At 50.5% G+C, this 27,817-nt stretch overlaps 1 protein-coding gene across 1 annotated transcript in view; it reads right to left on the bottom strand.

Annotated features, from left to right (window-relative positions):
• Positions 1 to 27,817, bottom strand: part of CHAT (choline O-acetyltransferase) — a 53,735-nt gene that overhangs the window by 2,867 nt on the left and 23,051 nt on the right. Inside the window, exons 8-13 of the mRNA XM_008149086.3 lie at positions 11,530 to 11,699; positions 9,208 to 9,308; positions 8,190 to 8,315; positions 5,707 to 5,829; positions 2,781 to 2,922; positions 2,612 to 2,674 (exon numbers count right to left, since the gene is read on the bottom strand). Of these exons, the coding sequence (XP_008147308.2) occupies positions 2,612 to 2,674; positions 2,781 to 2,922; positions 5,707 to 5,829; positions 8,190 to 8,315; positions 9,208 to 9,308; positions 11,530 to 11,699 (725 nt within the window). The remainder of the gene's footprint in view (positions 1 to 2,611; positions 2,675 to 2,780; positions 2,923 to 5,706; positions 5,830 to 8,189; positions 8,316 to 9,207; positions 9,309 to 11,529; positions 11,700 to 27,817) is intronic.

Below are 27,817 nucleotides of genomic sequence, written 5' to 3'. Positions count from 1 at the left end.
ACATGTCTGTTTGGGACAATTTGGTGGGAGCCACCTCTGACCTACAGTGATAACTCCTGGGTCAACATCAAGGCAATTGTGAATAACTCTTGGGGCGGGGGCTGAGGGGGGGGGGATTGGGAGCACGGTCACAGTTATGTAAGTTGGTCACTTAGCTGTTAAGCCCCACATAAGAGGAAACCTCCCATCACAGTGAACTTGGTTCAGGTTTACAAGGCACGTTTGGGATTTGACAGCTATTCTCTTTCAGTTGGGAATGAATGCATAAAGATGACTCAGAGGCCCCAGTCTCCAAACGCACCTAATTATAGGCTGCAAAGACATGTTATGCAACCGCAGCTCACGTTAGACGTGCCCCAGTAGGACAGGGAAGAACAGAGCCCCTCTAGGAAGCAGAGTGCACTTCTGATTTCTCTGGCTACCTCTGTGTAATCGCCGACTTCTGTGGATTGATAGAAGCAGCTGCTCTGTGCGACAGCCAGCCCACCCCTGTTTTCACCATCTCTGAACTTAGCAACTGGGGCTGATTTAACAGATTATTTGGATTAGAGCCATGAGCGGTAAGGAGCACAATGACTCACCATTCAGTCTTTCATTCATTCAGAGATACTTAATTGAGTGCCTACTATGTGCCTGATGTGTCTGGGCACTGGAGTGACAAAAGAGAACAAAGCAGTCCTAGACTCAGCCTTCATGGAGCCTTATGTGTAATAGGAGGCAGATATTAACCAATCATTCAAATAAACTGTATTAACAACGGAGGTCAGTGCTATGAAGGAAACCACAGGTGCTGTGAAAATATGGGATGGGGCCGAAACCGGTTTGGCTCAGTGGATAGAGCGTCGGCCTGTGGACTGAAAGGTCCCAGGTTCGATTCCGGTCAAGGGCATGTACCTTGGTTGCGGGCACATCCCCAGTAGGGGTTGTGCAAGAGGCAGCTGATCGATATTTCTCTATCATCGATGTTTCTAACTCTTTATCCCTCTCTCTTCCTCTCTGTGAAAAATCAATAAAATATATTAAAAAGAAAATATGGGATGGGGGTCTGGACCACATTTGCTCCTTCACTGGGATTTCCTTTCCCCACCGCCACTGCCAAATACACTTGCCAGATATTGGAGGGTTCCTTGGTGCCTTTCCCTGTCCCTTCCCCTTTTGGCCAACCAGGCACCAGAGTTACCTACAAAGCATCTTCACAGCTCTCCTCTCCCCACCCCCTATCTCTCTTGTTAGTTGTCCCTGTCAACTTAAAATAGTTCACACAAAGTAACCCTATGGCAATGCTTTGAAGGATAGTTTTCTAATTTTTTTTCCTAAAAGTTGAAATTATTATCAAAGTTATGCATTTATATAGTTTAACAACCCAAATAAACCAAAGGCTTATGTCACCTTGCCAGCACTGTTTCCCACTCCACAGAGGCAACCACTCAGAACACTTGGCATTGACTTTCTTAGTTCTGTTTTATGGCTATCTGTTTATATTTGAGAATAAAGCCCTGAAAAGACGAGTAGAAGAGTGAGAATGCTTGTCAATGTGCACACACTGAGCTAATTGCTTTTCCTCCAATGTGTCTTGTTTCCTCAAGACTTTATATTTGCACATGCTGCTCCCTTCTGGGGCCATCCTCCTGTTCTATGTCTGTTACAAGAACCTCCTCATCTTTCAAGTCTCATATTAAGCACCACCTCCTCCAGGAAGTCTTCAGGAAACTCCCTAATGACAGGATTTACGAACTGCATTTTTTATTTCCTAACACCCAGCACTTTATCTGGTATAAAGCAGAAACCAAAAAAATGCCTATTGGATACATGAGAGTGAGCTTGCTCTTCCCCAAACAGAACAAACACTTGACTCTTCAGAGGAATTAGGGACCTATACTAGAGGATCCGCATACTGAAAAGGAGAAAAGTCTACATTGGCTAGTTCTAAAACCCAGATTTGCATTGTACTTGCTTTCAACTATTTAGAGTGAAATCTGGTCAACTTCTCTTCAAAGGCTGTATCAGAATAATTTGCAATTAATATATTGATCACCAGCCCTAGCTTATTCTCTATTATTTGTATGCTGGCTTGCAGTGCTAGAAAATAAATCATTTCTCTAAACTAGGGAAACATTTCCCTTACAACTTTAATGTCACTATTAATTTTCACTGACTTCATATTTACAGGCAGCATAAATAAAAGCATGGAGAATAAGAAGGCAAAATCAGCCCTGGGCGGGATTAACGCTGCCTGGCCTGTGGCTGTGCATGGTGTACAGGCCACTCCAGCTTGCCAGGCCCAGGTGCAATCCCCTGGCATTTGACTTCTCTTGTATAAAGTGGAAATTGCTATGCATATTTGGTGCTATTATTACTGTTCTTGTTTCAAAGACCATTCATTGTATTCTCATGAAATCCCTGTAGAAAGCAGGAGTGGTGTGTTACCGGGGCTCTAAAAATAAGGAGGAGGAGGTTCTGAGAGCCATTTGGCCTTGCCAAGTAGCTGGACAGTTGGTGACTCAGCTGTCACCCAGCCTGTGCCATGGGCCTGTCCTGGCACAGCCCACGGTCACGTGCTCAGGCGCGGCAGAGCCCGGGCACACAGCGGGACCGTGCGCTGGGCACCCACCATGACTGTGTACTCCGTCTGGGCGCGGATGGCACTCTTCAGGAGCAGCAGCTTTTCCGAATCCTGCAAACAGACCAGACATGAAGCACGTGGGGTGTTAAGAGCTGCTCAGTGCGAGCAGGCCGAAGGGGCGGCTCCCTTGAGACCCCTCAGACGGAGCGGGGCTTACCGGCACAGCAGCCTCGTGGTCTGTGACGGCTTTCACAAACCTCAGTGCTTCTGGAGTGGCCGATCGAATGTTGTCCACCCGTCCCTCCCGGAAGCGGCGGATGGATGCGCTCTCATAGGTGGGCACGAGTCTGCGGTGGAGCCTGCACAGATAGGGGATGAGTGCAAAGGTGATGCATGCTCAGGGACTCAGAAACGCGGGAGAAAGACAGCCGGCTGGCTTTAGTTTCACAGTCCTGGCTTTGCTTGGCAGAGTATTTCATTTTAACGTTAATAGAGTTCTAGGAGGTTTCCCAAGATGAATGCCGGAGTGGCTAATATTAAGAGATGTGTACATTTCCATGCAGTGGTGACACTGCACAGGTATAAAACAAAATACAAAGTAGCTGTAAAAAATCCCAGCCTAGTGGGAAACCTAGAATTTTCTGCAAGACCTGATGAATCTTTGATTAATAGCACAGAATAGAATAATTGTGTAATTAATCATTCACGCCCCCGAGAGAATCCTGTTTTATTTAAAACAATTCACGCATGAACTATGGATGGAGGCAGAGAGGGGCCTCAGTGGTCATGGGTGTAAAGTCCAGAAGCACCTGGGCTCCCAACAGACCCCTGGGCACCCCTGGGTGCGCCTCTCCTCTGGACAGGACAGCAGGCCACTCCCCCCAACAGCCAGGGGCCCTCTCTTCCTTAGGCACGAACCAGCACCCTAGGCTTGTGCTTGCGGACCTGGCAGGCACACACCTTTCTTTACCAGTCAGTCAAGTCCTTGGTTTGGGGCTTGGGGAAGGGAAAGACACAGAACTGAGAAGAAGAGCAGTGACAGCCCAAAGTCACCGCAAGCCACGGCCTGGGTCTCGGCCTCCTCAGGGTACGTCTCTCCCACGTTGGGTGGCCTCCAGGAGGGCGGAAGGCCAAGTTGACTGGGCATAGTGCCTGGCTCCGTTTGCTTGAGCAAGTGAATACACTTCCATGACCCTCTATCTCATTCCCCAAGACACAGGCAGGGAGCTCAGTCCCTGTATCTCCATGTCCCCTGGAGGCAAATAGATGCCCTCGCTGGCTGGGTACTGGTCACCCTCAATGGAGGCAGCTTCCAGGTTCTTGCTGAATCTAGGAGCAGATTTTTGTTTTGTTTTTTAATTCGTTAAAGCTTAGACTCTGAAGAATGTTCTCCATGTTTTAGCTATTCATGAGCCCCTGAGCCTCTGGCCACGTCCATTCCTGCCCAGGTCCAGTGACAGCAACGATCGCATGAGGAGGGGGTGCTCTGTGTAGGTTCCTCTTGGCTTTGGATCTGAAGCTCTGAAGTGCTCACTGACGGGAGTGGGGGCAGTCATGGCTCCAGCAGGACCCTGGCCTCATGGCCCATTTCAGCCACTTGCTATGTGAGTATCAGAATGACACTGACTACAGTTCCAGACACAGGTCCTGCTGCAGTTCTATGGTGACAAGGTCTGTGTCCCGGCAATGCGGGGTGTCACCAGACTTCCCCAATCAGTTAAGAAGACAGATGCTCAGAGGGGCTGCTCCCTCCCCCAGGAGTCATGGCCCCAGGGGACACTAGGACCCACATGTGCTGCCTGCTCATTGCTGAGACTGCCTTGCTCAGCTTTAGACAAGGTCACTTCGTGTTCCCTGGACATTGCAAACCGAAAGCAGATCTGGTGGACGACTGCTATTTGCCGTCATGCCAGCCTATGAGCTGTCGCCCCTGGAGCCCTGAGCCCTGGAGCCAGCCCTATCTTGAGGAAGATCTACTTTGCATGTTAATTTTAGCCTCTACACTCTGCCTTCAGCCTTCACTACCTACCACTATAGAGGATTTCTTAAATCACAGACCTGGCCCTGCCACCCATAGCTGACACTCACAATGTGTCTTCTCACGTTCGACTCAGTGCCTGATGCCTACTCTGTGCCAGGTGTGCAAGGTACCCAGCGTGTCATGCTTGGGAGGGACAGTCTAGAAAACAGTCAGCAAGTCAATGGACAAGGTAGTGCACATGAATCACATGCCACAGAAGGAAGAGACACAATGGTCTGACAGAGGACGGGGTGGCAAGGGGCCTGAGGGGCACACCTTAGATGAGGGGTCACGCGAGGCCCTGAGTAGGAAGGAGCTGGCAGGAGAAGAGCGGTGGTGACCGGTGAATCGGCAGAGACGCAGCCAGAGCAAAGGTCCAGAGACGGCAGAGCTTGGGGGAGGACCCCCGGGGAGGCAGCTCACAGGAGCTTTCTAAGCCTGGACTCTGTGGGAAGCCACTGGGAAGGTTCAAGGTGGTAAATGAGAATCTGATTTGCGTATTTCCAACGTCACGCTTTATGAAGATAGGATCTAGTGAGGGGGTGGGAGGCAGAGGCCCCGGGGAGCATGCTGCGGTTGGCCAAGCATGAGATGGCAGGGGCTCGGGAGGGGCCAACGGAGGTGGAGGGGGTGGAGGTGAAGGGCAAAGAGACACATGGGAAAATAACCAACTTGGTGGGGGGATGAGAGACAGGGACGAATCAAGGAGGAGTCCTAAACCTTTGACCTGACCCATTGAGGGATGCTAGTTCCATTTCACTATTGAGGCCAGAAAACCAGGGGAGGTCGTGCTGCAGCTACAGGGACCAGGTGGACTGGGTGAGCCCAGGAGGAGGTGCACCTTCTCAACCTGATGTCCCCCACCGCCGGCCTGGCCTTGGTTAGCTCGTTCCTGCCTTTGCGCTCTGTGCCCCTGGCCGTGGCTCAGGCACCTGCCTGACTGGGCCAGCCTTCTCCCTCCTGAGAAGGTTTTATACCTTGAAACCCTGTTAGGCGGCACCTCCTTCCAAGCAGGCCGCCCTGCCCTCCGCCCACCCTCCAGCCCACAGAGGTCTTCCTCCCTCCGGGCTTCTAGACCCTGGCGTCAGAGCAGCTTGTCAGCCACCCGGGCGGCTCCGCTCACCTGTAGAAGGCCAGCTGGAGGGCCACCTGAATAAAGGCGTCGGGGCTGCATTTCTGCTGTTTAATGAACGTCTTCCCGTAGTTGTCAAACTTATAAACAACGAAGTCGAGGTTCTTTACTATTCTGAGGAAAAAAGAGAAGATGCTTTGGCTTCATGCAAAATAGAATGCACACATCCGAGTCTAACCAGGTCTCCTGAGCCTGCTCCGTGCCAGCACTCGGAGGTCCAGGACGGTGCCCGCCCTGCAGGAACGGAGCGTGGCACAGGGCATGCTGGACCAGGGTCACTCTCAACTGAAGGCGGGGCGTGGCTGGGTGGATGGTGGCCTGCCTGGCTCGAGGGAGATGGGCCTGGCTGCAGGGAGGGACTTGGGGCAGGAGAGGCATTTGCATGGCAGGGGGAACACTGCCAACAAACAAAGCCTTAGCAGCTCTGCAGAAGTGAGGCTAAGCGAGGCTGTTCCTTTGACCTGTTTGGGAAGGAGTGTCCAGCTTCCCTATGGATTCCTTTGGCATCCTGGCCATTCCGCCAGATCCGCAAACCCTCTTTGTCCAGGGAAAAGCCCATTTCTCGGATGGCGGCGGGTAGCACTCCTCTCTGAGACTCACCACTGTTGCCCTTTGGGAAGTGCCTGGGGTCACTTTCACCGCAGCAAAGGCTGCTGCTGGAGACTGAAAACCCATTTTACCCCGAGGCTGCTGCTGCCGCTCCATGCCACACCCAGGCCCTTGATGCCCGGGAGTCATTGTCAGAGTGGCAGGAAGGTTCCCCGAGTCTACACTGAACCCTGAGCGCTGGCCTCTCCCTTCTGCCCCCCAATGTGGCCACAGGTCTCTCCCTTCCTGCCCCCCAATAGTGGCCACAGGTCTCTCCCTTCCTGCCCCCCAATAGTGGCCACAGGTCTCTCCCTTCCTGCCTCCCAATAGTGGCCACAGGTCTCTCCCTTCCTGCTGCCCATTAATGACCAATCTCCTCCTTCATAATGAGCTTGGGGTCTGGGCTGGCTGCCCACTGGAGCAGTGCCCAGCAAGGTCCACACCACACACCCACCAGCCATGTGCCAGCAGAGCCCTGGGGGCAACCATGGCCCCACTCACACTCGCTCCCTCTGGACTTGGCGCTCCCTGGCTGCCCCCCGGAACTGTTTCTCCTGCCGCACGTGGCCTCAGCTCTCGGTGGGGCCATGCCAGGTCTGAGGATTCAGAACGCAGAGAGCCCGTTCCCATGGGAATGTCTGGCCCGTTGACTCACCGGCCCCACACAGGCTGAGCTCACGGTCACCACAGCCCCCTGGAAACCTTTTGCCCAGACTCTGCCCATTCGGACCCCACCCTTTTCCGTGTGCAGCTCAGGACCCTCCTGTTTCCCCACCTACAGGCCTCTCTGGCTTCTCCCGGTCCTCCAGAAAGCAGCTGGGGGCCTCAGGATCGAGAGGGCCTGCTCAAACCCCTAAAAGTGAGCATGCTCCTCCCCTTTCCCAGGGCTCAGCAGCCAGCTCGCCCTCCTAGTGCTCTGCTTATCCCCCACGCGGCTGCCCAAGGTTGAGATAGCAGCACCACCTTATAGAGGAACAGCGAATGCCCCTCCCCATGAAGGCCACCCTCCCCAGCAGCTCCCAGTGAACTTGTCCTCCCTACCCCTCAGCCTCCGAGCCCAGCCACACTCTGTCCAGCTCACCTCCCCTGTTCCCGCAGGCTCCGCCCTGGCTCCCGGAAACCCATGCACACAGTCCTCCAGGCCTCCTCACAGCGTCCAGGCCTGTGACGTGAGGAGCGCGGAGCTCTTGACAATGTGGCTCCCACCTCTGGCCATTCTCTCACTTGCTGGATCTTTAATGAACCCACCACTTGCCCAGCTGCCTGCAACACACACTCCTCTCCATCCTTCCAGACCCATCTTGCAAAGCCCTCCCTCAACATCCTGGCAGAATCCAGCTCCTGTGTCCTCTGTGGGTTTGGGTTACTGCATCACACACCTTTGCTGGGGGGGGGGGGGTCCACTTCCCCCGCTGAAGTACGGAGGGCAGGCCCCTGGCACAGTAGCTCTGTGTCTCAGAGTCTTAGCACAGGCCTGGCACAGACTACATTAGGGCCTGCACTGCCCTTGGGAATAGAAGTTCCCTTATCAAGTTGCAGTGTAAATTCAAGCAAATGGAAGTAGCTGCGATTCAAATGAACTATTCAAACCAGTTGTTTACTCCTCCTCCAACAGGATGGTGTCCCCGCCTCGACTCTGCTCAGTCAGGTGGAACCCTTGGAAAAAAATAGCTGCGCGTTTGCATTTTATGGAAATGATGGATCCTTCAGCAAGGTCACTTCCCCCGAGTTATGGCTCCCCTTTACTTTGCCTACATTTCCATGTGGGGTGGGGGCGGAGGAGCAGGGTCTCTGGAACCCTTCAGGGTGCTCAGCAGCCATGTCAGGAAGGAGGACACGGGGTAACCCCCAGAGCACCACCCCATAGGAATTGGGCTTTTCCTTACCGTTGAAGTTTTTCTGCTGAGGAAGCTAAGAAGCCTTGAATTACGGGGGAGCATTTCCACCTCAGCCTCCGGGGGGCCGGCAGCTCACTGACGGAGTCAGCTCGGACCAGCTTCTTGCTGCTCATCCTGCAGGCAAAGAGGGACCCCCTAGCCTGTGCTGGGGCTTCGGGGCCTCTGCAGCCCTCCCAGTGGCTGGAGGGTCAGTGGCAGGAGCTGCCCCCGCCACTGCCCTGAGGAAGAGTGAGGCTCAGAGGCCACCCAGACTAGCAAGTGGCAGGCCAGGGTCCCTCCAGTTCCACCCGACTCCAAAGCCAATTATTATTATTATTATTATTATTATTATTATTATTATTATTATTATTATTTTGCATTTTCCTGTTCAGCTACATATACCACTAACAATTATAAAACATTTGGAGATAAATTGAAGCAAACTGTGCTGTTCTGTTTGCAAGGGTTGGTTGGGTTTTCAGTGACCCTAAAGAGCTCCCACATCATGGAAGAGGTTTAGAACTTAGATTCAGGGAGAAGGTTCTAGAAGGAGAGAATGAGCAAAGTCGTAAATGCAGCAGGAACGCGGTGTGTTTAAAGGCCAGCGAAGCCCTTAGTCCGGCCAGCTCGAAAGCTAGGGAGGGCGGCCCAGCCCGATGGACGGCAGGAGGTGTAGCTACAGCCCTTCCATCCATGCTGGGTCTTCAGTCCGCCCACCCGGGACTCGGGGCCCACAGTAGGGTGGATGGGGGCCTCCCTGGACTGAAGAAGAAGTTTCTTATTAGCTAAGAGTTGCCAAGCCTCTCCCTAACTGCCCTAAACCCGCTGTTGCCCGGATGCCCCTTCTGTCCGTGGCTGGTAAAGCGTAAAATGTCCCTTTCAAGCTGGTTTGCTAATCCAATTTTGCTGAGACTCTTTCCAAGCTTACGCAGCCCCCCTGTGGCCACCCGGTTTGGTGGGCCGCTTGGCCGCTGGGCAGTCTGGCGTGGCTGCCGGGCTGCCGGGGGGTCCTGCCCTCCAGACTCACATGTGCTTGAGGAGGTGCTCCGCGCACTGCACCAGGACGATGCCGTCGAACGGGGAGTGCTCGCACACCACGCCGCAGGTGCCGTCCCTGCCCACCACAAACTGCAAGTAGGAAGAGATGTGAGCAGGCCTGTGGGAGTCAGCGCTTCAAACCTGCCCTTCGGCTCCAGGCCGGGGCCCTGGCCACCGGAGGGGATCCCTTCTTGAGGCCCTTATCACCCGAAAAGAACACGCACCCAGCTGCCAGGGCCCGAGACTGTGGGCGTCGCACTCAGCACTGGCCTGCGCGCCCTCCCAGAAATGCTCTGGGCGGGGCAGGCGCAGCCCAGGGTCCCAGTGACCCCTGAACAGCTGGGCACACTCTCGGTCAGTCGTGGGCCCGTTCCCTCAGCTTCTGTGAGCCCTGACCCCCTTCATGGGGGGTGGCAGGGCCACCGTCCTGTACTACACTGTGTGAGGGGTGCCTGGTGTTTGGGCACCACTGGTTTTATTCCCAGGATCTAGACCAGTGTCTACCCCATGGTAGGTGCTCAGTGATTTTGTTGGATGACCGAATGAAAGGTAACGCTCCAATCTGGACGGCGCCCAGATTCCTAGGGAGAAATCAAACCTCCCTTGATGGGAGCGAGGAAAAGGTGTTTCAGGGACCCGATTCCACTCTGGCTGGGGCCGCGGCCGGGAGAGGCCCACAGGCACCTCCTCTGGCTTCAGTCTGCTCTTGGCTGACGTGCCTCCGACAAGGCTGGCTCACAGCACTGATGTGAGGGCTCCAGAGAAGGCACATGGAAGGACCATGGGAACCGGGCAGGTTACTTATGATTGTTCATGATCTTACAAAGGCTGTAGTCAGCTGACATGGACAAGGGACATACTCTGCACAAAAATACTGGGAGAAAAACATAAATAACCCAATTAAAGCCGGGCCACCTGCAGCTCAGCCCGCACAGCCACACTCAGGAGACACTAGACTACCAGCCGTAACCAACCAGGCGAGCGAACGAGCTACTGAACCCTGCCGGGCACACAGCACCCAGCACACACCGAGCCCACCGTCTCCTCTCTCCCCCAGGGCCCACAGCTGTCAGCTGCCCCAATCTTCACGCCCGTTCTTCACACTTCTCACAGAGAGTCTCTCAAAGCTCCTCCCTTTTCTTGCGCCTCCCCCAGTGCCCCTGCCTTCTGTCCCAGGAACGCTCTCTGTCCTTCCAGTTCCTGTCCGTGAAACCAGCGGGGCTTCTCCAGCTCGCCTGGTCACCTGTCCCACCTTGGAACAGACGCAGAGGTGGGTACAGTCCCCACATGAGGCAGGGAGGGGAGGACGGTGCCCACTCACACACTGATGTTTTCCTGTTCCTGCCACTAAAAGAAAGGCAGGCAAACAGTGCCTTTTAACAACTGCTACCAAGCCTGACTCTGCTTCATGTCCTGTACATCCATTATATCATTTCCCCCCACCGCCGCTCCGTGGAAGGTAAGCCATTAGCATCGCTGTGAAGGCTGACACAGCCAGCGCAGCAGCGAGGACGCGTCGGAAGTAGCAGCAGCAATATGCGCCCCCACGGAAAGGGTAGCTGCGGAATGCAGGGCAGAGGAGGACAAAATGAGCCTAAATGCTCACTGCGTGAGGCCAGAGATCGTTCTGCTATTTAATTAGGTCACCGTGACAGTGTGGTGGCCTTAAAAACAAGCAAGATTAGATTTAGGGTGGGCACGCTGGGGCAAAAAGGATGTAAGAACAGGAATGAGTGGCCCAACCGCCCCCGCCCCCCATCTGCATGAGTGTTTTCTCCAGGCCAAGGCCAGTGCCTTGTTTCTGAGCTAACGTCATACGAATGGAAAAAAAAGGAACTGCTTCATTTTATTTTGATTTTTCCTCTGTGGAGATGCTGGGCTGCCCTACCTCCCAGGGATGCAGGAGGTGTGTCCAGCGGCCAGGCCAAGGTGACAGAAACTCAGAAACGCGGAACATCTCCGGGCGTCAGATGTGATTCTTGCTGAACGTGTTGAGGTCTTGTTTGGTGGGGGCCCTGGCAGACCGCCACCTTACAGTGTGTGGTGGGAGGTGGGGAGTGCGCCCAGGGCCGACCCAGAGGCCCCGGCATGGCACAGGCTGCAGGAAGGTTACTGAGCTTGAGTGGGCTTTGGCCACCTGCTCCTGAGGAGTCCTGGCTAGTCCAGGGCTGACACCAAGGCCACATCTCCAACCCCTTCAGCTCCCTGGGCCGCGCATGCAGCGTCCTGGCCAGCAGAGGCCGGCGAGCAGGTCTGCCCCACGCGAGCAGCGCTGGCTCGGGCCACTGGCCACGTGACAGGGGCGGCTCACCTGCAGGGACTTGTCGTACCAGCGGTTCGCCCCGTTCTTGCTGCAGCCTCCGCCGTGAAGGAGCTGGAGCGCCCTGTTGGTGTCACTGAGCTCCAAGCCCCCCGGGGCGTCCAAGCACACCAGGCAGATGCAGCGCTCGATCATGTCCAGCGAGTCCCGGTTGGTGGAGTCTGCAGGACGGGCAAGCAAGGACTTATCACCTGTCCCACTTGGGGCCTGGGGCCCCCTCTGCACCGCCTCACACTCCACAGGCAGACACACACCCGGACACCCAGATCTGGAGCCAGTCCTGACCCCTCCCCTATCCCAGTGGGTGGGCTGTGAAGTCAGCCTGACTGTGTGAGCTTTTGTACTAGCCTGAGAGTCCCTCCAGCTATGGCCAGTTCTACCTCCAGATGTGTGGCCACTGCTCTGCCTGTCTAAGTGAAAGGAGCTGGTGCAGAGCCTTCTCCATGGACACTGGACTCTATACAATTCCAATGCCCCCATCCACAGCGCCAATTCCCCATCCACAGCGCCAATTCCCCATCCACAGCGCCAATTCCCCATCCACAGCACCAATACGCCATCCACAGCCCCTTGCTCCACACCACAACCCCAATCTGCTACACAGGCATATTTATTTGTCCTGAACTATGCTTTTCAAACATTAGTTTCCAGAATTTTAAAATTAGTTCATTTCACATGGAAGTCAGAAGAGAGCCAGGGTACTGCTCTCCTGACCAGTCCCCTCCCCCCCCTGACTGCCCCCTCTGCAGCTGCAGGAGCAGATGGAAGGGCCAGGCTGCCCTAAACCTGTGGCCAGATGAGCCCATGGGGCCCTTTCAGGCCAACGGACACATCACGACAAACAGATTAAAAGCCATCGAGTAGTGCAGGAGGCCTGTTGCCAAGGGAGCTGGAACCCTCCCTGGGGACACTGGGCATGGGGTTCCTCCCAGAGCAGAGCTAGGCCAGCCAGATGGGCTGCCAGCAGCTTCCTCCACCACAAAGCCTGCCTGGGGACCAGGGCTGGTCTGCCCTGGCCCTTCTCCAGTCAGGAGTCTTCCTGGTGGCGGCTGTGTCCCTCTCCACCACCCACACAGGGTGTGGCACCAGGACCGCTGGAGAGGCTGCACATCACCCAGAGAGCCAGCCTTCTGGACTGGCTGCTGCACCAGGGTGAGGGCTACCGTCACCACCCCAAGTCCCAGGAAACTGCCTGCAGGGAAGGTGGGGTGGTGTTTGAGGCAGACGGGCAGCGAGTGTGTGATTGCTGGCTGCATATTGCAATGTCCATGCTACCTTCAGCCGCAGGACACCTGGTTTTCAGCTCAGCACAGTGGCAACCAGATGTACAGCTGCACTGCCCAGCCTCCCTTACCGCTAGGGTAACCATGTGTCTAAGTCCTCCCAGCAAGGCCTAGAAGCACTATCTGACAGCTTCTAAGAAACCTCCTTAGAGATGACTGACATGTGCTCTTTGCCCTTCTTCCTGCCTTCCTCCATCCTGCTGCCCGGAACACAGGTGTAATCACTGGAGCTCTAGTCTCCACCCGGGACCAGGGGGGTGAGGGCCACGCCCTCGCAGCGAGATGGAAGAGCCCCAGCCGCCTGCATCAGCGCTGGCCACTTCTGGCACACATGAAAGTGAGAAGGGCCCCTGTATTTTTCAAACCACTGTCATGGTGGGTTTTCTGTCACCTGTGGCCCTATTTAACCTAACGTGCACGGTCTCGTTCCCATTCTTACTTTGCAGGGATTAGCTGCAGCTGAGAAGATGCACCCTTCTTTGCACAGGGTTTGCTCATAAGACAGCCCCCTGGGTTCTGCAGGTATTTAAATTCAAGGTGCTTGTCCAGAAGGCCATTCTCTTGTGGAATATGGGGGGCTCCTTTCTCTCACTCGGGTATCCCTGGTCCTGAGCGCTGACCTCCCCTCTCCTGTGCCCCTTGGTTCTGAGCCCAAGTGCACAGCCCTCTGCACGTGCAGCCACTTGCACTCTCGGCTCCTGTGCCTTCCCTTCCCCACTGGGGTCCTGCTGAGTCGGGACTCCCCCTTTCAGGGCCTGGCTTTGGAGCCTTCTCTTCTTCCAGAGCCTCAAACCAAGAATTATGCCCACCATCTCAGTCACCTGGAATGGCCTCCTGAAGGGAACGTGTGGGAGCAGACGCAGCTCCCACTCTCAGGCTCGAGGTCTCCTCGCAGGCTCTACTCACCAGCCCGGCCCTGCTTGTGGGTTGCAGCCAGCACACAGCACCATCCCCGGGCAGTGGGAGGCTGAGTCCACGCACGGCCGATGAGGCCAGTGCAGGACCACAACAAGAATGTGCCTGTCCTTTCTTCTGTCCAGCTGGGCCCTGTAGTGGTCCTAGGTGAGGTCCTGTCGGCTCCTCCTTACCTTGGCCTCGCCCTAGCCTCTCTGGGCTGCTCCCTCTCAGGCTTGTGGCAAGTTCCCCTGCTGGTGCTGTGGGCCTCGAGTGCGGTAATCCCTGAGGCCCGCCCTGGGTCTGCTCAACACCTGCTGGGCACGCGATGCTAAGGCTACCTGTGCTGTTCCCTATCCTGCCCAGGCGGTTCCTCCAGGTTCATGAGAAGTTTCCACATGTCTTCCTGGGGAAGGCGTTTCCAGTCTTAACCATCCCCTTCCTCCCACTTTTTGAAAATTCTGGGGGAAGGAGCCATCACCTAGAGTAGAACTTCCACTCTAGGAAGGAGGGTGACCAGCCATTCTCTGCCATCCACCCTCCCTCCTAGAATAATGAGGGTTTGGGGAGCACCGTACTTTCAGGATGCCCCTTGGTCCCTATGGGGCTCAGATGACTCATCACCTTCCACATGGCCTCAGGCTCTCCTCCTCAATCTCCTGAACACAAAGCTGAGGAGCTGAAGAAAAATGAGACCCGTGGCCCTGCCTTCCCGCTGCTCTTTAAGTGTGGTGGAGTCACGGTGTCACCCCTTCAACCTGAAACAGCTCCTCCTGCCCACCAGGTAGAATCCAAACTTCTAAACACAACTCCTGGGTCCAGAGCTAGCCTCTGCTGCCCTCAGGGCTCAACTCCCCTTGCTCTTTGCATGCACCGCACACCAGCCTCCTGCCACTCCCTGGACCCCTGTGCACACGTATCCCCTCACCACTGCGCAGGCTGTCCCCTTCTCCCAGGCTGCCTATCAAAGCCATGCTTGTAGAACCCTCTCAAGCTCCCAGTCCTCTAACAGTGCTGGCCCTGTGTCTGGGCACAGGAGGAGAAGCCCAGACAGAGTTCCTGCCCTCCAGGACTCCTCGCACCTGGCGCCACCTGCTCAGTGCAGATGAGGAACCCAGGCTCTGTCACCAGGCCAGCCTCACAGCACCTGAGCCAGGGCTGGTCCAATTCCCTCTACACAGCTGTCTACTACCACACAGCACATGACCCCACAGTGCATCCTGTCCCCAGACATCCATGCCTCAGCAGGCACTGCCAGTCCAGCCCCAGAAGCCCTGAACTGGTCCCCTCCCCCCATCTATGAGCTTGCAGAGGGTGCGGTCTGGGCCCCAAGCTCAGGCAGGCAATGTCTATGGCTGGCAATGAACTTGCTAGTGCATGGGCAGGTAAGGGTGAGATCTGTGTGCACAGCTCAGAGAGGGAGCCCAGAACAGCCCAGCTGGCCAACAGGAAAGGCCATGGCTGATGGAGGGTCAGAAAACCACTACCTTGGGGTGCATGGAGCTTCACGGGGGAGTGAGGAGTAGGAAGGAGATGGGAAGGGATTCATGACGCTTTGCAAGACTCCAAGCTCTACCCGTCTCTGCTCCAGTAGGCGTCCTGACCAGTTACCATGTTGTCTGGTCCTGCACCATGTGCTGTTCTGGGGGGTTCCTTTGGGCTCCCAGGCTGGCTAATGACTTCAGAGCATGGGGAGGCCTGGGGCAGATTCAGATACACCGAGGAGAAGGGAGAAGCTTGTCAAAAAGGGGACAACAGTATGAGAACAGGCTCCGAGGGCTGGGAGGCAGAGAGCAGGCTGTGGTTGAAGGCGTGCAGGGTATAGGTGAGGCTGGCAGGACAGTACAGTGGTGCTGTTAGCTAACCTTGCTGAGCTCCTGCTATGTGCCAGGCATCAATCGAAGCTCTCATACAGGTGAATATTGAACGGGCACTGCTATCATCCCCACTCACAGTGAGGCCCAGAGGAGCTGCATGTCTTACCTGAGGTCACCCAGGAAATGAAGGGAGCTGCCCTTGATCCACACCTAACGCCAAGGCGGGAGCAGATCATCAAGGCCTGAGTAGCAGCATTGGGAAGACGGGCCTCATCTAGCACAGCAGGGAGCCACTGCCAGGTCTGGGCAGAGGCTGATGTGGTCAGAGAGAGTCTAGGTTGCCAACAGCTTGGGAAGGGCCCTTGGGAAGGCACGGTCCTGGAGCCAGACAAGGGCCATGAGCAGCCCCAATGCTGCCCACCTTGGACCTGTTGGCCATGTCTCAGTGAGCTCTGAGAACCCAGGTTTGGTGTCTGCCCACACCAAGGTTTCCCTAGGAACAGCTCCAAGGCCAAGGTGGCGTGGGAAGGCTGCAGCTCCCCAGGAACCCCACAGGAGTCCAGCCAGAGGATAGGGAGCAGGCCTGACAGAGTCTCTGAGTAGGAAAGTGGAGGCTCGGCACACTCCTTCCCAGCTGGGCAGGAAAAAAGGATAGCTTCCCAGGCATCAGTGCTCTGCCCTTCTCCAGACAGGAGAGGGGGGCTCCTGGGAGGGCTGAGCCATCACTCCTGGCATGCTGGTTGTGCAGGGCCCTGGAGCTCAGCTCCAACCAACAGGAACCAGGTCCTGGCTCATTAGACAGAGTGAAATGGGAGCAGGACAGCCGAATGGGGATGCCAGGTGGCCTTGCAAATGAACTCCCTGCATACAAGGAGCTGATCGGTCAAATGCTGACAAGTTTATCGTGTCAGGCAGAAAATAAACTATAGCCAAACGCATCCACCATGACTCCGGCTCAAATGTGATGGAAACGTGGAGCCGAGGACTGGAGGCACACGGCAGGGGCCGTTTGTCTTGTGACATCGTCATCGAGCACATGGAGGCTCATTTAATGCGGTGAATCAATCTTCCTCAAGGAGCCCCTGCTTAATAGTGAGAAGTTAGAGTTGAGTAATAGGAGGAGCTTGTTCTGCCACCCACGCATGGGGAGTTGACAGCTTTGGTGATGCAGAAATTCCAGAGGCCACCAGGGTCTTGGAGGCCCCTGGAGCTTCTGTTAGCGGTGGAAAGCTTACAGACTGTGATTAAGGAGCAAAGAGAAAACCAGCACAGCACCTCTGCCTTTGGAAGTCTGCAGAACCCTCAGGTGCTGTACACACACACACACACACACACACACACACACACACACACACACACAGCCTTCGCTGAGACACTTGTGTGCTCTGGGAAGTTGGCCTGGGTCAGCTTCATATGGTCTAGGGCCATGGTCAGCAAACTGTGGCTCGCAAGCCACATGCAGCTCTTTGGCCCCTTGAGTGTGGCTCTTTCACAAAATACCACGGCCTGGGTGAGTCTATTTTGAAGAAGTGCCATTAGAAGAAGTTTAAGTTTAAAAAATTTGGCTCTCAAAAGAAATTTCAATCGTTGTACTGTTGATATTTGGCTCTGTTGACTAATGAGTTTGCCGACCACTGGTCTAGGGAGATCGAGGTACCTAGCACCTCCTCAGAGGCTTATGGCTTCTAAACCATTGTGAACCCCATCTGAGCATCCTTCCTCCCCAGATGAAGGGATCGTACCTCCCTTGAGAGGAAATCTGCCATCACACATGCCATGTACTTCTCTACTCTATGGCTTATGGGGTAATCTTTATGCTCCCCATCCCCAGAGGTTATGAGAATTCTAGGAAATGTGTCTCTTGCACAATTAAACTTTGTCTTTGCAAATCAGAACTGCTTTGACTTGAGTTACAAAGGCTCTTTAGAAAGCTCAAGAAGGAGGGACTTTACTTCTAAGGAGAGAAAATGGACTTTTCCCTACTCCTCCCACTGTATTTAAAACAAACATAGAAGACTCTGAAAGATGGAAAGAGGAAATCAGAATGACTAAGAACCTCAGGACACAAGGAACATATGATAGTGGTTCCCTGGCTGTTATGGACTGAATTATGTCCCCTCCCTCTGCCCTCGAATTTATATATTGAAATTCTACCCCCAAGGTGACTGTATTTTGAGACAGGGCCTTCAAAGAGTTCATTAAGGTTAAATGAAGTCATAAGGGTGGAGCCCTAAACCAATATGCCTGTTGTCCTTATAGGAAGAGGAAGAAACCAGGGATGTATTTGCAAAGAGTAAAGGCCATGGGAGGATGCACTGAGATGGTAATCATCTGGAAGCCAGAGAGAGTGGCCTCAGGAGAAACCAACCCTACCAACACCTTGATCTTGTACTTCTAGCCTCCAAAACTGTGAGAAATAAATGTCTGTTGTTCAAGCCACTGAGTCTTAAGGTTTTCTATTTTAGAAAACTTCAGACTTGGAGCTGAAGTAGCCAGCAACATAAAAACACAAACAAGAGTGGACAAAAAATAAGCAAACACAACAGCAGCCAGATAAAAGTCTGCTCTCTTTAGCCAAAGGACCAGGTAAGAGACAGACTTGCAAGACAGAAAACTTTTAGATAGTAACTTACTCCCCACCCCACCCCCACCCCCACCCAAGTCACCAGGATCTAATTTGTTAGTGATACCTCAATAAAGCTGAAATTTTTAAAATAAAATAGCAACAGTTTTCCAGCTTAATACAAACACTGGGACATAGGCCCATGTAAAGACTGAGATTTAATCATAAGATTATAGAATGCAGCTTCCCACTACATCACCAGGCTCCGGTGCAATAACAGAACCAGGTAGGAGAGGGTTAAGGGAAGACAAATGGTGATGGAAGGAGACTTGGGGCAATGAACACACAATACAATATACATAAGGTGTATTACAGAACTGTACACGTGAATCCTGTATAATTTTATTAACCAATGTCACCTCAATAAATTCAATAAAATTTTTAAAAGATAAAAAAATGATAATTTCAGAACTAAGAAATATAAGAGCCAATATAAAAAGGTCAATCGATGGGCTCAACAGCAGAATGTAGTGGGCAAGAAAAAAATGAGTGAACTTGGAGATAAAGCAATAGAAATTAGCCAATTTGACAGAGAGAAAATAGACTATTAAGAAAAAGAACAGAGCCTAAGGGATCTGTGAAACAAAAGATCTCACAGGGCAGGAATGATTAGGATCTCACTAATAGAAATAATGGCTAGAAACTTCCCAACTTGGGCAAAATACATAAACCTAAAGATTGAAGGAGCTCAGCTAATCTCAAACAGAACAAATTCAAAGAAATGCACACCATGGCATAGTATGTCATTAGTCAAACTCCTGAAAACTAAAGACAAAGAAAAGGAAGTTGAGAACAGAGAGAGAGAGAGAGAGAAATGATACTTTGCCTATGAAGAAATATAAAAGCAATAGAAATTGCAGCATATTTCTCATCAGAAGCCTTACAGCTGGCGGGAGGTGGTGTGACCTTTCTTTGTGCTAAAGGAAAAGGACTGTCACCCCAGAACTCTACATCCAGCAAAATATCCTCCAGGAATAAAGGGAAATCAAAACATTCTTAAGTCAGAAAACTCGAAGAGAATTTGTCTCTAGCAATCTTATAAACAAATTTTCCTTTTCTTTATGAGTTTTTTCAATTATATTTCACTGTTGCAGCAAAAATTATAACACTGCCTGGTGTGGTTTTAAATTTATATTAGAGAAAATATTTAAGACAATTATATTATAAATGGAGAAGAGTAAAGAGATATAAAGGGTGGTAAACCTTCTACACTTCACTAGAAGTAGCAAAATTTTAACAGAAGTAGACTGTGATAAATCATGTACTACCTATAGAAACCACCAGAAGAAGCTATACAAACAGATTCACTGAAAACCCTGCAGATAAATTTAAATTGAATTCTAAAAAAATGTTCAAGTAACCCATAGGAAGGCAAGAAAAAGAAAGCAAGAACTGAAAAAGAGGGAAAAAATGGCAGAATTAAACCCCAGAATATTGATAATTACATTGACAGAAATTGGCAATGTAGATTAAAAACATGTCCCAGATATATGCTACCTACAAAAAACTCATACCAAATATAATTATATAGGTTGGTTGAAAGTTAAAAAAAAAAAAGGAAAAAAGGTATATCAAGCAAACATTAATTTAAAAAAGCAGGAGTGACTATATTAACATCAGATAAAATAAACTTCAGAGCAAAGAAAATTTCCATACACATTACATGTAAAACAAACAATACCAAGAAGACATAACAATTCTAAATGTGTATGTACTAAACATACCACAAAACAAGATAAAACATGTGGAGCAAAAACTGACAGAACTGAAGGGAGAAATAGACAAACCCACAACTGCATTTGGAGGCTTCAGCACCCCTGTCTCAATAATTGATATAAAACTAGATAGGAAGTCAGCAAGTACATAGAAAAACTCAACAGCACAATCAATCATCAGGATCTAATTGACATTTATAGAACACTCCACACACCAACAGCAGAATGCACATTCTTTTCACGTTCCCATGAAACACATATGCCAGCATAGACCATATTCTAAGCCATAAAACACCCTTAACAAACTGAAAAGAATTGAAATCTTACCAAATGCATTCTCTGACCAGTGGAATCAAAGTAGAAATAAGTATCAGAAAAAGTTTCAAATATTTAAATACTCAAGAAAACTCCCATGGGTCAAAGAGGAAGTCTTAAAGGAAATGTTCTAAAAATGGAAATGAATGAAGATAAAAATGCACCATATCAAAATTTGTGAGCACAGCTAAAGCATTGCTGAGAAAAAAAATGTACAGCACAAATGCTGACATTAGAAAAGAAGACAAGTCTCAAATGAATAATATAAGCTCTCACCTCAAGAACCCAGGAAAAGAAGACAAAATAAACAGAAGGCAAGCAGGAGGAAGGAAGTCAATGAGATTGGAAACAAAACAAACAAAAAATAGAAAATAAATGAAAAGAAAGCTGGTTCCTTTAAAAGATCAATCAAATCTCTAGCAAGTCTAACAACAACAACAAAATCCAAGAGAGAAAAGACACAACATCAGGATAAAACAGCTATCATTATAGACATTGCACACATCAAAGGATAATCAGGAAATACTATGAACAACTCTACAGACATAAATTTGACAATTTAACTGAAATGGACCAATCCCTTCAAAAGTATAAACTACTATACTACACCAAACATTAAATATAAAAATTGGATAATTCTATAATTATTAAGGAAATAGAATTTGTAAGTTTAAAACTTCCAAAAAAGAAAATTTCAGGCACAGATAGTTGCACTGGAGAATTCTACCAAATATTTAATAAAGACTTAACACAGTATACACAATTTATTCAGATATTATAAGAGGAGGAAACACTTCCCAATTCAGTTAATGAACCCAGTGTTACCCTGACACCAAAACAAGACAAAACGTGTGCAAGCGCGCGCGCGCGCGAACACACGCACACAACTATAGACCAATAATCCTAATGAATATAGATATGATAATAATAAGCAATACATAAACAAATGGAATTAAGCAACATATAAAGAGTTATGCTCCATGATTAAGTGGGCCTTATTTCAGCGATACAAGAAAACCCATCAATGTAATCCATCATATTAACAGACTACAAAAAAAAATTCATTATATCAATTGATGCAGTGAAAGTATTTGACAGAATTCAACATCTACTCATGATGAAATTTCAAAAAACTAGGAATAGATGGGAACTTCCTCAACTTCATAAAAACCATCTACAAAACAGCCTATAGCTAACATCATATTTAAAGGTGAAAGATTACATGCTTTTTGCCTAAATCAGGAACAAGAAAAGATACCACCCAGTCTTGCCAATGCTGTTCCACATAGTATCAGGCTCTCTGGCCAGTGCAACAAGTCAAGAAAAGGGATAGAAGGGATACAGATCAGAAAGGGAAAAAACTGCCCCTATTTTCACAACATGATTGTTTATGTAGAAAATCCCAAGGAATCTACAAACAAACAAACAAAAAAAAAAAAACACCAACTCTCTTAGAACTAATAAATGAGTTCAACAAGTTTGCAAGATCCTAATATATAAAAACCCAGGGTCTGTAACATCCAAAATGACCAAAGGCTCCACCGACCGGAAGTCAGTACTGGGTTGCTGTGGTGACCCAGCACTGACTGCCGCAGCTGGGGGAGCCCAGACCCAGCACTGACTGCTGAGGAGGCTGTGGATCAGGCCCAAAGAGAGGCCTGGAGAGAGAAGCGAGGTCTGATCCATAGCCTACATGGCAGCTGTTGATCAGCCCTTGCCTCTTTCTTTTGCTCGGGGCCTGGCCGGCAGCTGCACCTCTCTTTCTCTTGGGCCTCTGCTGGGGCTGCTGATCAGCCCCACCTCTCTGATCAGGCCTGTTGATAGGCCTGGAGATGCTGACTGGTAAAGAAACCGACCAATCAGAACCAAATCTGGGTCAACTGTGAGGAGCCAATGGCTGCCTAGGAGGCAGAGCTTTTGACGCTGACTGGCATAGAAACCAGAACCTAATCTGGGTGAACCGCAAAGGCAGAACCTAAGGTGGGGGCTGAGGAGGGGTTTTAAGGGCAACAGCTGTTTGGTGTAAGGTGTAAGAAAGTGGTTCAATTTTTTCATGACCAGTTTGGTAGTATAGTGCATATGGCTGGCTATCAGTCCAGTTATAGGGATTATGTATTTTTGTCTGCCAAGAGCATCTCCTCCTGATGAAAAAGGCTTCCCCCCGACCACTTAAGCAATCCTATCCTATATTGTCTATCATTACTACTAAAAGGGTAATATGCTAATTAGACCGGGTTGACCAGTCATCTTCTGGATGTCTGACTTCCTTCTGGACAAAGCCATGGTGGTGGGAGCCAAGGCAGAGGCCATTAGGGGTGATCAGGCCGGCAGGGAAGGGCAGTTGGAGGCAAGATAAGGCCAGCAGGGGAGAGCAGTTAGGGGTGATCAGGCAGGCAGAGGCAGTTAGGGGCAATCAGGCCAGCAGGGGAGAGCAGTTAAGGGTGAGATCAGGCTGGCAGGCGAGGGGCGTTGGGGTGAGATCAGGCCAGCAGGGGAGGGCAGTTGGGGGTGAGATCAGGTCAGCAGGGGAGGGCAGTTAGGAGAGATCAGGCAGGCAGGCAGAGAGGTTAGGGATAATCAGGCAGGCAGGCAGAGGGGTTAGGAGTGATCAGGCAGGCAGGTGAGCAGTTAGGAGCCAGCGATAGGGATGTCCCAGATTGTGATAGGGATGTCCCTGATTGGAGAGGGTGCAGGCTGGGCCGAGGGAAACCCCCTGCCCTGTGCATGAATTTTGTGCACTGGGCCACTAGTATTAACTAACCATATGGCAATCAATTGTATTTCTGTATCCCAGTAGCAAACACATAAACACCAAAATTAAAAATAAATATCATTTACTTTTTGCAAAATCATTTACTATTTGCAAAACAAATGAAACACTTCTGTGTAAATCAAGCAAAAAGGTACAGGAGTTGTACAAAACACTGATGAAATAAATTAAAAAAGTCTAAGTAAATGGAGAGATACACTGTGTTCAGGCATCAGAAAACTCAGCACAGCAAAGATGTCAATTCTCCAAAATTTATATACAGGTTCAACACAGCTCCCATCAAAATCCCTGCAAGATTTTTTGTATGTATAGACAAGATTTTTTAAAGTCTGTGTGAAAAGGCAAAGGAGCTAGAATAGCTAAAACAATTTTGAAAAAGAATAAAGTTGGAGAAATCAGTATACCCAATTTCAAGACATTATACAGCTACATAACCAAGAATGTGTGGAATTGGCAAAGAGATCAACACATAGACCAATGAAAGAGAATAGAAAACCTGCAAATAGATCCACATAAATATGCCCAACTGATTTTGACAAAGGTGTAAAAGTAAAGGAGGAAGGAGGGCTTTTTCAACAAATGTTGCTAGAGCAATTGGACACCGATAGGCAAAAATAAATAAATTAATAAATAAAAATCCTGGACATAAATCTCACACCTTATAAAAAACCAATTCAAAATGGATCATCAATTTAAATGTACAATGTAATATTTAAAAATTTCAGAAAGAAATTAAAAAGATAATCTTTGGGACCTAAGGCTAGGCAAGAATCTTAAACTTGACACCAAATGGAGAATCCATAAAAAATAAATTTGATAAGTTGGACTTCTTATCAAAACTAAAACATTTATTCAGTGAAACATCCTATTAGGAAGATGAGAAGATAAGCTACAGATTGTGAGGAAATATAAAACCACATATCCAATAAAGGGCTAGTAAAGAACATGAACAACTCTTAGAACTCACAGAACAACCAAAAACAATAACAAAAACCCAAACAGCCACTATTCCATCAAAAAAGGATGTACAGATGGCAAATTAGCAGGTGAAGAGATATTCAGCACCATCAATCATAAAGAGAAATGTAAATTAAAACTATAGTAAGATATCAATACAGATCTATCAGAATGACTAAAATAAAAAATAGTGACAAACCAAATGCTGATGAGGGTGCATAAAAAGTAGATTGCTCAGATACTGTTGATGGGAATGTAGACTCTTCAAAAAGCTAAAGATGCAGATATCAAAATGACCTAGCAATTTCATTTCTGGGCATTTTACCTGAAATGAAAATTACAATTACACAAAAACCTATACATATATGTTCATAGTAGCTTTATCTGTAATAGCCACAATGAAGAGAAAAAAATCAAACGTCCTTAGATGGGTGAATGGCTACATCACCTGTCGTGATGCAGGTGTGCGATGGACTACATAAAAGGAATGAACTTCTGACACATGCAACATCGTAGATGAAGCTCTAGAGAATTACACTGAGTGGGGTGAGTGTGGGGGTGGGGGGAGAGGCCAACCTCAGAAGATTCATACTGTATAATTCCATTTATATAACATCCTTGAAATAATACAGATTAGTGGTTGCCAGGGGTTAAGAAGGATGGGGCAGGAGGAAGTGGGTGTGGCTATAAAGGGATGGAGAAGTCCTGTATTTTAACTATCTCAGTGACATCCTGGTTGTGATGTTGTACTAGAGTTTGGCGAGATGTTAGCAAGGGGAGAGTCAAGTTTATTTCTTACAAGTGCATATGCACCTACAATTACCCCCAAATATGTTTACAGTAACTTAATTTTAAAACAGAACTCAAAAGCCAAGAATTGCTTCTTCCTCTGTGCGCTAACCATGCTTCGCACAAAGGCAGATGTAAAGAGCTACCATGCTTCTGGAATCAGGGGAGGGGTGGTGAGAGAAGAAAAGCAGGAGATACCCAAACCACCTCCCAGCTGCCTTGTACCCCAAATACCACTGTGCTGCCCACGATTTCATGGAAGTGAGAGCATGGCCACCAGGGGAAAATGAAAGAGAGGTATCTATAACCTACGCACACGGGGCATGTGGTACATGGTGGGCCTGAGGGAAGCAGGAGAGCATCCCAGAGTTGATGAGGGTTAGGGTTCCAGGCAAGGAGTACAGACTATTCAGTCTGTGGCCACAGTGCCCATTCAACAGGTGCCGATTTTCAGCTCACCAGATCTTTCCAGAGAGGCTGTGTCCCCAGAGTATTCCCCAAATCTAATAAAACTTATCACTTAGTGAACATCCTCTGTGTGCCAGGCACCAGACCACTGCTTGCAGGCCCTCTGCATCTCCATGGGCCTAGCCACAGGGAGGGCTGCGTCCTCATGTCCTAGCCTAGGGAGCCGGGTTCCAGGGCACAACAGGGATGCCGGGTCAAGGCCAGCCCTCTTGCCCTGGACCACGTGCCTCTTCTTGTGTGGATGCTCTGGCCTTCATGCGTCTTCTGTGGGAGGAAGCCCTGGATCAAGCCTCACCTCCCCGCAAGAGGGAAAACAGCATTCAGCCTCAAGAGCCCAGGCGGTATTTCTGGGCCAATTAAATCAGAGGCTGCTAATGTGTAATTGGTTTTAAAACCAGCAGACTGCCTATCTCTGGTTGACAATATTTAAATAGCCAAACACCCCATTCTGAGTGGTGGTTGTAAACCATGACCGAGGCCTTCTGCAGAGGCAGCCGCCTTCTGTCAGCTCCCTCCTTGAAAGCAGTGTCCCGGCTCTGATTGGCTGCTGGGGATAAATATTTATGGGACTGTGTAAATGGAGGCATCTGCCTCCAAGCCTGTTGGCAGGATCTCCACAGCAGCACCCAGGAAAGCCAGCAGGCTGGAGTGGGGTGGGTGGGGGCTCTCTGAGCTGGCTATCCTTTTCCTATAAATTGACAAGCGCTGTAGTCTTCCAGACTCAGGGCCGAATGTATAATTAAATTTCCAGAACAGGATAACAGTGTTGGCTCCTTCTGGGTTCAGAAAGCCACAGCTCGCTGGGGAGGGAGGTCCTGAGAGGACATGAACATCCCTCCTGGGGTCCCTAAATTATGGGCGCCTGCCAAGCCCTGCTGCTGGATTAGGCCCAGCTCTGCAGCTGACACCTCTAAGGGTGGGGTTCCCTCAACCCGTGGGAGACACAGCCTCCTCCATTCCTTGAGGACGAAATTCCCCTCGGGGCTATAAATGAAGACCTAAAGCAACAAAGTGCCCAGGACAGGGCCCAACATCAAGGGGGACCGCCATGCACAGAGGCCACTAACAAGGGCGTCCCAACCTTGGCTGCACCAGGTGGTGCTTAAAAATGGAGATCCCGGGCCTCCACCTGTCCGACTGGGAAAGCACTGGGCCTGAGGAATATGGTGTGTGTGTGTGTGTGTGTGTGTGTGTGTGGTTTAAGGCACTAGCCAGAGAACCCTGATGTCATCGGCCAGCCCCAGTCACAAGGACGGCAGTTGGCATAAGCCTCAAGTCCTAGTTGGCACAGGAAGCCCTCCTGGGCTAGGACAGGCAGAGGGGTGAGGCCCACAAATGCCTTCGGGACTCCTTTTGGAGATACTCCTTTGGTTTTATCCTGTCTACTTGTGTCCTAATAATCCTGCTTATTCCAGTCTCCCCAATAAAGACCAGTGATGGTCCTGGTGGGGCTGGTAGCTTTGACTCTCCCAGGAGGGCTCTCGGCATTGGCTGTGGATGACCAGGCTGCCAATGGAGATGACATTACACACACATGTCCTGCACCAGGTTCTCAGTGAGCGCTGTATGAGAAGCGCTGTGTGAGAGGCAGTGGAGGTGTGGGGACACTGGGCACATAGGGAGGGCATGGGCTTTGTAGCAGACATCTGGCCCCACTGCTTGTGGGCTGTGCCACAGTGGCGTTACTGGACTTCTGTGACCTCCACCATCTCAGTGGCATAGCAGGGAGGTTGGGCTGAGGAACCTGGGACCTCACAGAGGAAGCCAGCCTGCCTGGGGGTGGGTGGACCACCTCTTTTGTTGCGGAGAGAGGGTTAATGAAATCAATTGCCTCACTAGGCCTCAGTTGACCCGATGATAATTTAAGGGCAGATTTCATCTGAACGCAGGCCTCGTGCCCAGTTCCTGGAAGGGAGGTGGAGACCTTGGGCCTTCAGCAGAGATGACCTGAAAAGCCCCCACCCCGTAGTATTAATTGTGATACTGCTATGGGCTGAAAAGATGTCCCCATCCCCATAACCACCAGACAGGCATGTCTGGAACTAGGAGAGAGTAGCTTCCCAGAAGTTAAGAATTTGGGAGTATTGTTTGCAATGACGACTGCTGTCCCAGTCTGTTGCCCTCTCCTTTCCTCCTTCCTGAACCCTTCATGATGCCTGACTAGGATGGCTGGTCCCCTTGCATCATTAACTTCTTCTGAACACATTCTCTGTTCACCTTCTGCTTCAACTGAAGGTGGTATCCCCTGAGGGTTACACAGCCCTGTCCCTTTCAAAGACTCTTTTCCTTGAGACTCATGTACCCAGGTCAGGTAGGTGACTTTATTCTCCCTGTTCCCACTCCTAAATGACTCCTCCTCCCCCCATTCCCTTTGGAGTTGCACCTGCTGACTCTTATCTTCCCATCACAACCAGCACTCCCTTAACTGCTGTGTTCCACCGACCTTCTCACAACTCAGCATCGCGCAGACCTGGGCTCCTGGTGCAGCTTCCTCCTCCCATCACTACGCCAATCCCTGTCCTGGGAGTTTCAATGTCCATGTGGATAACCCAGCTCACATCCTCTTCTCTCAGACTCTCAACCTCCCAACTGTGGCAGTCCAACGTCAGTCCCCACTCCCATAATCACATCTGGGAATTCAGTACCAG

Source organism: Eptesicus fuscus, chromosome 17 (genome assembly GCF_027574615.1).
Source record: "Eptesicus fuscus isolate TK198812 chromosome 17, DD_ASM_mEF_20220401, whole genome shotgun sequence".
NCBI classification, from domain to species: domain Eukaryota; kingdom Metazoa; phylum Chordata; class Mammalia; order Chiroptera; family Vespertilionidae; genus Eptesicus; species Eptesicus fuscus.
Note: the sequence above shows the minus strand (reverse complement) of the source record. Positions and strands in the feature narration are given on the sequence as shown.